At 46.4% G+C, this 10,749-nt stretch overlaps 1 protein-coding gene across 1 annotated transcript; it reads left to right on the plus strand.

The window, feature by feature from the left end:
- The first annotated feature begins 683 nt into the window (after positions 1 to 683).
- Positions 684 to 8,746, plus strand: LOC124701425 (beta-glucuronosyltransferase GlcAT14A-like). The gene is made up of 4 exons (XM_047233473.1): positions 684 to 1,273; positions 2,114 to 2,189; positions 2,275 to 2,390; positions 8,026 to 8,746. The coding sequence occupies exons 1-4, from the start codon at positions 736 to 738 to the stop codon at positions 8,547 to 8,549; spliced, it is 1,254 nt and encodes a 417-aa protein (XP_047089429.1). The 5' UTR covers positions 684 to 735; the 3' UTR covers positions 8,550 to 8,746.
- The last annotated feature ends 2,003 nt before the right edge of the window (positions 8,747 to 10,749 follow it).

The raw sequence follows: 10,749 nt of genomic DNA on the forward strand, positions 1-10,749 counted from the left end.
ACATTGCAGGAATCTTCATGTTGCGGCTCTGTCTCCTCCCGCGTCTTCACCTCTTCAAGCTGAAGCTTTCGGTCTTCTTCTTGCAACTAAGTTAGCTGAATTGCTTCAGCTTCAAGAACCCCAATTCTATACTGATTGTCTAGTACTGGCATCCGCAGCAGCTACTGAAGATATTACCAAGGCGCTGGGGCATTGGTCTATTAGGCCACTTCTAGCAGAAATTCAGAGAAGCAACTCCTTCCAGGCCAGCAGAACGCAACATATTCAGTTCTAATGTTAAAGCACATCATCAAGCAAGATTGGCGCTGAAAATTCAGTCTAGGGGTCTTCTCATCAGATGTTTATGCTCATCATCAAGTCTCTGTCCAACTAAGGACATCTCTGTATTCAACGTGGCTCCGTTCACGTTGCTGTCTGTAAAATGTGCTTAAAGTAATAAAATTTCTGTTGTTCAAAAAAAAAATTGACGAAAGCCAATGATGAGGTTATCCTCTTTTTTTGGGGAAAAAATGGCAAAGGCCAGTGAACTCAAGATTCGAGAAGTAGAACACACGAAATCAAACAGAGTCGGGCCAGGACGTGAGGTGCACCAAACGCGATCAGGTCAGGTGTTCAGTTCAGCCATCCACACCGACCGATCACCGATTGGACCAACATCGGGAACACACATCCGCCAAACCTTTCCCCTCGTTCCACGGCGGGCTCCCCGTCCCGATCCCTCCGGCGGCCTCACCCATGCATCCTCCCGCGCCGGCCGCCTCCGTCTTCCCCAAGGACTCCCGCCCGCTCCCCTGCCTCCTCCTCACCTCCCTCCTGCTCCTCCTCCTGCTCCACCTCCTCTCCTCCTCCTCCTCCTCCCCCACTCCCTCCGCGCCGCCGGAAGCGCCCCGCCGCGCCCCGCTCCCAGCCGACGCCGCCTCCGCCGGCCCGGCCCCGCCCGCGCTCGCATTCCTCCTCACTGGCTCCGCGGGCGACGCCGAACGCCTCCTCCGCCTGCTCCTCGCCACCTACCACCCCCGCAACCTCTACCTGCTCCTCCTCGACCGCGCCGCCTCCGCCTCCGACCGCGCCCGCCTCGCGCGCGAGGTGCGCGCCGGCCCCGGCCGCGCCGGCAACGTCCACGTCGTCGGCGACCCAGGCTTCGCCAACCCCCGCGGCGCGTCCGCGCTCGCCGCCGCGCTGCACGGCGCTGCGCTGCTGCTGCAAGTCGGCCAGGGCTGGGACTGGTTCCTGCACCTCCACGCCGCCGACTACCCGCTCGTCGCCCCCGACGGTCAGTCCTCTCTCTCCGCGACTACTTGGATATCGAGCTTTCTGCTGCGTGCTCATGACTCCAGCGTCCTCGAGGTGTTCGAGACAGATCTAGCCATATCCGTTGGGCGTGGATCTAGTTGCCAGTTTTCTGCCTCGGTTGGAGTTCTGCTGTAGCTCGTCTTGCCATTGCAATTTTCATTTATGAAGTGTTTCGATAAAGGGAGTAGAATCCTATTGCCATGGTTGGATATTTTTATACTTTTGTAGCTTTGGAAGAACAGGTTGTTGTACATCAAGTTGTAAAAAAATTGCAACCACATCTTTGTCTAGTGCATTGAATGAAGGAATTCAGATGGGATCACATTTCTATTCAAGTAACATAACTATTTTCCATCATGCTACATATTTGTTTTGCTTTCCTGGCCCTAAAACATTATTTTTGGCGGGTGACTTGGAATTCTTCCAAATGGATAGGCATAGGTGGAATGGAAATGGTCACCTAATCTGGCTCCAGAAGATAATTGCTATCTAATTAAATTAATGCTTTGTAACAGGTCTGGACAGAGATCTTGTTTTGTTGGTACCTGGAGCTTAAGAAATGAAGTTTAAAAAATCAGTCAATATCTCATGTTAGGCATGTAGAGCCTTTAACCCACTTCACATGCATTGCCTTTGCTAATTGATGTTGAAGCAGTGAAACTTCTGATATTGTTTTTAAAACAGGTTCTTGCTATTGCTTATAGAATTGCTTGGTTATAAAGTTATAGAACAGGAATGGTAGAAAGAGTTCCTGTAGTGTCATTTCATTAATCCTTCTTGGTTACTGTTCTGATCTGACTTGACTTAATTTTTTTGGTAGATCTCCTGCATGTCTTATCATATCTACCAAGGGATATCAACTTCATTCAGCATACCAGTTATGTTGGTTGGAAGGAGTAAGGGCATCTACATCATTCTAAATTTTAACTTTGCTCACTTGGATTTGCGTGTTAAAGTCTTTGCATTGTCTTTTCTGTGCAGGGCAAGACAAATAAGACCAATTATTGTTGATCCTGGTCTATATCTCTCCTCCAGGACTGACATTTTCTATGCTACTCAAAAGCGTGAGCTGCCCAGTGCTTACAAATTGTTTACTGGTGAGGTCAATGCATTCTAATATTTATCAGCATATAGGATTATTTCTGTTACACCTTCTGTGTACAACAGCATTTATTTGAACCAAGTCCATTTCAAATCTCATGTGTTCTTTCAAGTATTATTAAATGAAAGTTTGCCTTTTGAATGTCCTGATATGAATTGATGATGTTTGGTAGCAATTAAAAAAATGCACTAGAAGCATGAATTGAGTGCCGATGGAAATAATAATAAGTGCATAGTTCATGAGAAGAATAGTGGAACATTTGTAGAGATCATTATTGCATCCACACTAACTCAAGTCCCGGACAGTGTGGTAGATTCTTCTTTTGTTAATTTTCTTGTCTATGTGTAGGCATCTTTATCCTTGTCTGTCAACATTATGGCATGTGAATTAAACTGATGGTGATATGCTAAATACTCTCTCCATTCCATATTTGTTGTCGCTGATTTGGATGTATAGACACATTTTGTGTATAGATACATCCGAATCTGCGACAAATAATATGGGGGTATATAAAAGGAGAACAACACATGTTGTCTTAACAGAGATGTTATGGCCCTAACCCTAACCACATTATCATTTTCTTTGCCTGTCGGTACAAGAACTTTGCACATCTATACTGTTATACTCAGTATACAGTCTGGAAGAATCCCAGTGCGTAAGAGAAGTTAAAATTTCATTTCTTTCTTAAATATCTTGTACTCCCTCTGTTCCATAATTCTTGTCGCAGATTCGGATGTATCTATTCACAGAATATGTCTAGATACATCTAAATTTGCTACAAGAATTATGGAACAGAGGGAGTACACATCATAAGGTACTTGTATTTTTGACCTAACCAATGAAACACTGGCACACAGTAAGTACAACTGGAATGCTCGTTATTGGAGGTACTGTTGTATTTTTGGTACCTCTGTAATGGTTCTAATAATCTAAATTGCACGGATATGGCTACGGGTGTCCGTATCTGGATGATATGGATACAAAAATACGGCATTTTGGAAATGTACAGATACGAGTATACGTTTTATTATTTGTTTGAAAACAGAAAATAAATATATGTAACATCTGGGAGCTACAGAATAGCAGATTTACCTTGTTCCTTTGCATCCAAACTACAAAACTGATTCATGTGAAATCCAATTCTCTCAGAATAGCAGATTTAACTTCATTCTAGGCAGCTAGCAAAGCAATCACATCCAAGTTCTAAAGAGTAAAGACAATGGCAGCAAGATAGAATGTTACTTAAGAGTTTAGCACTCAACTGAACTATTAGTTTGTAACTTGAATGATTAATGGCAGCACCACCTGACCTTTTCTTCCATTTTGAAAGGCAGCAACCAGCATTCCAGGCTTCCAGCAACAATAAGGCAGCAAATAGTCATTAATCAACAAGACAACATAAGCTGACAAGCAAGTTCAATATTACATAGCAGAATGGCAGTTCAAATATTACAAAGATAGCAATGTAGCATGTAGGTAGCATGATAGGCTGATAGCAAATAATCGAATAGCAAGTGGCAGTACAGATTTTGAAAATATTACGACACGACACTAAATAAATATTTTGTTTTCCTCCTCATCCTCCATATTGACCACACCGGCATCCACCTCTCCAAATGAGATAGCTTCCAAGTCTGGCTCATCAATTGACAAGTTTGCAACTTCAAACAGACGAACACCCGTTAAGAGACTCAAAAGCATCTCCTCCCACATCCCACATAAGTGATTGACCCCTCTTGTAAGCATCAGATCTTCTTGAGAGCAATCTCAGATTAGAATGGGTGAACACTAAATCTTGTGCACGCTCAGGAGTTAATGCATTTCTGCTGACACAATGGATAAAGCTACAAGTACTCCAATTCCTCTCACAGCAAGAAGATGAGGCTGGTTGGCTGACCAATTTAATAGCCAACCTCTGCAATAAAGGAATTGATGAACCATGGTTTGTCCACCAAGCCATTGGACTACTCATCCATCTATCATCGATGGACTCATAATCGTTAAATTCTTCGGAAGAAGTGGAAAACCTGGTGTACTCTTCTTTCACTTTTGCCAATTGTTCTTCAATTGGAAAAAGAAATCCTGAAAACCTTCAGCCTGATTTTAGATACCTCGTCATCCTTGTGGGGAGGCTTTGGCACTATAGTATCTACAAGAGGGCAGAAGGTTAATTTAAAATCTTATAACAAAAAAACATGTAGAGAATGATGACAATTCAAACATGTAAAGCAAGAAAAAGCATACGTACTTTGGATTGAGTGAATGAGCCATGCAATGGAGAGGGTTATTTCCTTTTGCCCACCTTGAGATCAATATTTCTTTAATAACATTGAAGAAATAGCAACCAGTCTCCTCTAATTCATTTCCTTCATATAGATACTTCAATGTTATTAAAGAAATATTGATCTAGTCGATGCCCAAGGTACTCGCCGATCTAGTCGATGCCCAAGGTGCCGTGGATGTCGCGAGCCCAGCTATGGGTGAGGCTGGCGGCGACGGTCCTGGTGCGTCATCGGCGTTTGGGGATGCAGGCGTACTGGTGGGGCGCGAGCTCGCTCACCGAGCGTCTATCGAGCCAGCGATCCTCCCAGAAGAGAGCCGTGCGCCCGTCGCCGAGAGCCATGGTCGTCGAGGCAAAGAACAGGGCTCGTTCTTCCGAGGAGAATTGAAGATCAAGGCCCGGCCATGCCCTGGACGCATCAGTCCGGCTGAACCAAAGCCATCGCAGGTGCAACGCAAGGCCAGCCTTTTCCATGTTCTGGGTACCCAGACCACCGTAGTCGATCGGACGACAAACCCGGTTCCAGTTCACATGGCAGCTGCCACCATTGGCCTCTTTGCGACCTGCCCAGGGAAACCGTCGTTGAATTTTTTCGATGAGCTTGAGGATCTTCTTGGGTGGTGCGTAGACGAGCAGCTGGTGGATGGGGATGGCGCGGAGAACAGATTTGATCAGCTTCAGTCTCCCGACCTTGTCCATCAAGTGGGCCTTGTAGGTTGGGAGCTGGGCAGCGACACGGCTTACCAGAGGCTGCAGCTGCGCGCAGGTCGGTCGGCGAATCGTCAGGGGAATGCCCAGATATGATAAGGGCAGCTCCACGATGGGGCAGCCTAGGCCAGCAGTAACAATGGCCGCATCTGTGGCCGTGCTGTTGTAGTTGACGAGGAGGCCCGAGGCGCGGCCAAACAAATGAAGGATCTCTCTGACAGCGGCAGTGTCGTCGGTGGGCGTAGAGGGACATCTCCGGAACATGGCGCCGAGGGTGGAGTTCTTTGAGGATGCCGAGATTGACCGCACGTCGGATCAGCTGGCCCATAATATCAACGGCGAGCATGAAGAGCTGCAGAGAGAGCAGGTCTCCCTGGTGTAGCCTGCAGCGGTGTCAGATCGGTGGGCCCAGTTCACCATTGATCAGCACTCTGGTGCTGGCACAGCTGAGAAGGATTGCTAACCAGTCCAAGAACCTTTCGCTGAATCCATACTGGCGAAGGACCTCAAAGAGGAAGGGCCAGGAGATGGGAGTCGAAAGCGCGGGCGAGGTCTAGTTTCAGCAGAACCTGAGGCTCGTGAAGCTGATGTAGGAGGCGCGCAGATTGTCGTGCGAGCATGAAGTTGTCGTGGAGGCTGCGTCCAGGGATGGAAGAGTTTTGGTTCTTTCTAACCAGAGCATCAAGTTTGGGAGCGAGGCACAGCGATAGCATCTTGGCGAACAACTTGGCCACGAGGTGGATCAGGCTAATGTCTCTGTAGTCGCCCATCGAACCTGCGTCAGGTTTCTTTGGCAGTAAGGTCAGCAAGGCCTGATTGAGGCGGATCAAGTTCTTCACATTCTCAATCATTGAATCCCACATCTCATAAATAAGATGAAGACATGGGGTGTCCGTGTCTGCCACACGTATCATTTCATAGATAGGAGCGGTGAACTAAAGCCTTATCCCACCACACAGCGCTCAATATCTTTTCATTGACAGAAGCCGCAACTTGAATTTCCTCTTTGTAAGCTTTCCACTCAGGACTAATGACCATGCTTTGGAGAGTACTCTTGACTTTAGCAAACCGGGCCAACATCACCACAATTGAGGCAAATCTTGTTTCAGCAATAGCAAGCAACTTCAACTCACTAAAGTGGTTAAACATATGTAGACACATGCCATGGTTCATAATGAAATTCTTGATCATCATAGCATCATTTTTAACTTGGCTCATCCATTCAAGTGCATTGTAGGCTGAATGTTTTAAAGGTTCATCATCTTCTTTAGGTGTCTTTGGCTCACAAATATTTTTCATAGCAAGGTTGAGAGTGTGTACAACACAAGGTGTCCAATATATAGTGCTATATTCACTCTCCACAAGTAAACCTACACCTCTACAATTGCTATCATTGTCGGTGATCACAGAAGTTTGACAGTTCATTTCTTTCTTAAATATCTTGTACTCCATCTGTTCCATAATTCTTGTCGCAGATTCGGATGTATCTATTCACAGAATATGTCTAGACACGTCTAAATTTGCTACAAGAATTATGGAACAGAGGGAGTACACATCTTACAGCGTGTTTGGTTTGAGGGTGTTAAGACTAGGGAATGGGAATTAAGAGGTTATGAGGCATAAATTCCTTTGCATGGTTAGAGGGAATGGGAGTTAAGCAAGGAGGGGGGATGGGAGTTAAGAACCTCAATTCCCTCTTATCTCTTCCCTGGGTGCCCCCTGTTAATTCAACCGAGATGGGGAATTGAGAAAGAGAAGAAAAACTAGTTCGTTGCGCACGATCCCGAAATCGAAGGAAACAAGAAGCGATATAATCTATTCATTGGTCTTGCATGCCGATCATTTGTTGTAGCCGGGCGCCGATCAATCTGTGGCTGACCTTTCGTCTTTGTGTCTCACCACCGGCGGCCCAGTGTGGTAGTTTGCCGATTAATGCGCTGGTTGTGCACGTCCTTTGCCAACTTATACAACATAGTACGTGATTTCCTTTCCGTTAATCTGTCCCTGTGTTTATCCGGTGAACAACAAATTCAGTTTTCGGCTATTTTATATCTGCCAGCGGCGTGAGCTTATCTTCATAATCAAACTGATAATCCATGAACCAAAACTGCCGATTCTCCACATTAGTCCCACCACACACCAAACAAGGGATTGGGACTAAAAATCAACTTCCCATGCCTAATCTCCTAACAAACTCCCACCTCTAATTCCCATTCCCTTTCCTTCCAAGTTGCCAAACATGCTACTGTATTTTTAACCTAACCAATGAAACACTGGCACACTGGCACACACAGTAAGTACAACTGGAATGCTCATTATTGGAGGTATTGTTGTATTTTTGGTACCGCTGTAATGGTTCTAATAAAGTAATAATAAGCGGTGTAAACATTATCTATTTACTTTATTTGAAGTGGCAGTGTGTGGCCTCTCAGGAATAGAAGCTCCTTTTAACCTTGTTTACTACTCCCTCTTTTCCAAAATGAGTGAACCTATACACTAAAATGTGTCTTGATGCATCTAGACCAAATCTGACCAAAGCTGAGACACAGAATTTGGAACAGAGGAGTATAATGGATGTTTTCCTTTTTTACAGCAGTGAAAGTATACTCTATTTAATTTTACTTGCTGTTCCTTTTTGCAGGCTCTTCATCGGTTATCCTTTCTAGGAAATTCACCGAGTATTGTATCGCTGGAACAAACAATCTGCCCAGAACAATGCTAATGTACCTGACTAACATGCCCTTGCCACACCGGAAGTATTTCCAGACAGTCCTTTGCAATTCCCCGGAATTCAATAGGACTGTTGTTAACCATGACCTACACTTTTCAACGTGGGATGAATCGTCGTCCAAAAAGGAGCCCCGACTGCTGTCCGTGGCTGACGCAGAAAACATGACTCAAAGCAGCGTAGCCTTTGCGACCGGATTCACCAAGGATGACCCTGTACTGGATCACATCGATGAGGAAATATTACAGCGACAGCCTGGAGAGCCAGCTCCAGGAGGATGGTGCATAGGTGGTGCTGGGGACGATAGCAGCCCCTGTTCTGTTTCAGGCAGCACTGATGTTCTTAGACCTGGGCCTGCGGCTATGAAACTTGCCAAGTTGCTTGCTCAAAAGCTGGCCTATCCTGGCTTTTATTCTCAGCAATGTATATGGGACTAGCAATTTGTGACTGTATAACCAGGAAGCCACGAGTTATCTCTGTGTATGCTGTGTGGTGGTCTGGTCTTTTGATGCGATGATTCCGGTATCATCTTCAATTACAATCTCCATTGGTGTCAGAAACTGGTTGCTGTCGAACTATATGTCCGTGTGTGAACTTTCACTTTTCACAGCAACACCTTGACAGAGTGGGACAATCTCAATTCTCATCTGCTCCTTCCCGGTCCTTTCATCAACATCGCCAATTGCATCAAATGCTCCTGCCGTCACCACGCCATGCAACATTGTTGGTTGTGCTGTTTTCGTCAAGTTCGCCAAGCAAGGACGCGTTTGTTAGCCTGCAGGGCCTTTTTTGCATGGACTGGAAAGCGAAACGGACCATTTGGTTGTCTGAAGTTCTTTACGTTGTTGTATGGCATGGTTCTTAAAGCACGCTTGAGTTAGGCCTTGGGACAAAGCCCGAACCGGCAGTGTGAAGCCAGGCTCGTTGTCTTCAGAAGGCTGCATGCATGGGGAAGGAAGATGGAAACGCTGTGTCCCTTCGGAAACACATACCATAACTAGCCTCATCGCTCCCTCTTTTTCGTCTTACTCGCCTCTTGACTCTCACCCCCTTCCCCCCCAAACCATCACATCATCAAGGCGGTTCCTCTACTGCCGACAAATCCACCGCACTGTCGCAAGGAGGAGTAGTGGGACCGGAGCAGGAGACGATGTCGAGAAGCACCGCGATCTCGGCCGGAACCTACACCACCTTCTTCACTGGCATCTCGAGTTCAGGCGTGACCTCGGCCTCGGCCTCGACCTGAACAATGGCTTTTCATCGTGCGACAACATGCCGTGCTTCACCATTTGCGGCGACATGCATATTAGATCTGCTAGGGTTTCCTTTAGGATTGGGTTCAGATAGACGATTCCTTGATGTTCGTCACGATTACTTCCTATTCCTGTCGATTGCTTGCTATTTACGGTTGGGACGATTCCTTGATGTTCATCATGATTGCTTTGTCGATTGCTTGTTGTTCATGGTTGCAATTTGTTTAGATCTATTAGGGCAACTACAACGCAGCCGCTTATGTGCGGGCACCAGGAAAATTTTCCCATCCGATCGGCAGTTATGCCATATGATCCTTGCCAGAAGGCGCTTAATTAAAGCAGCCGACGCAATAAGCTGCGCCTTGCGCTTCCTTAGATTTAGGCTATCGGCATGAAAATCGGAGGTAGTTAACTAGAGAATAGACGCCTGCAATTGGAGTCTGCGTTGGAGCCCTGGACTCTTCGAGAGACGCCATGATTAATTTCCTTTTTCCCCTCAGCTCAAGCGTCTAAATAGGCGTCTCGCATTGTAGATGCCTTTAGTGTACTCTGCAATCGCGATAGATCCATTCTAGATCGGATTGAGATTGGTCAAACTGTCTGATTTTACTGTACATGCAATGAGGGGAAGGTTTTTTGTGTGTTAGGGTTTTTCATGTTGTGATTGTTGTGCCAAAGATTAAGCTGAGTAGCCCTAATTTGTTCAGACCCGAGCGCAAGATGAGATAGAAGAGTTGAAGAACGAGGTTGCTCTGCGCAAGAATGTGCATAGTACTCAAGCACAAGTTATGAGGTCTAAGAAATAGGAATGAGAGGCAAAAAGGAAGGTATTGGTGGCTAAAAAAAGAAAGCTAGAGTATGGCATATACGATCTGCTCCAAGTGAATTTTGCAAACATGGATAAGCTCAAGAGGATGAGGGCTATTCTTGACTAGTAGGAAAAGCCTCATCAGTGGCGCACCAAAAAATGATTCTGTAGCGCATGGGCGGTGCGCCACAGAATTCTCGCCACAAAAATAAGGTTTCTGTGGCGCACCGGCCCATGCGCCAGTGGCGCACCAACCCATGCGCCAGTGGCGCACCGGTAGTGGTGCGCCACAGAAACTTATTTCTGTGGCGCACCGACGGTGGTGCGCCACAGATTATTTTTTTTGAAATTCAAAAAAATGGCGGCCAGATTTTTTTAATTTTTTTTGATATTTCGCTGGAAGGTAGCCGGAGGTGGGTGGACGGCCGAAGGAGGAGGAGGTGGTAGTGGTGGTGGTGGTGGAGGAGGTGGTGGTGGAGGTGGTGGTGGAGGTGGTGGTGGAGGTGGTGGAGGTGGCGGTGGTGGAGGAGGTGGTGGTGGAGGAGGTGGAGGAGGAAGAGGAGGTGGTGGTGGAGG

Source organism: Lolium rigidum, chromosome 3 (genome assembly GCF_022539505.1).
Source record: "Lolium rigidum isolate FL_2022 chromosome 3, APGP_CSIRO_Lrig_0.1, whole genome shotgun sequence".
NCBI classification, from domain to species: domain Eukaryota; kingdom Viridiplantae; phylum Streptophyta; class Magnoliopsida; order Poales; family Poaceae; genus Lolium; species Lolium rigidum.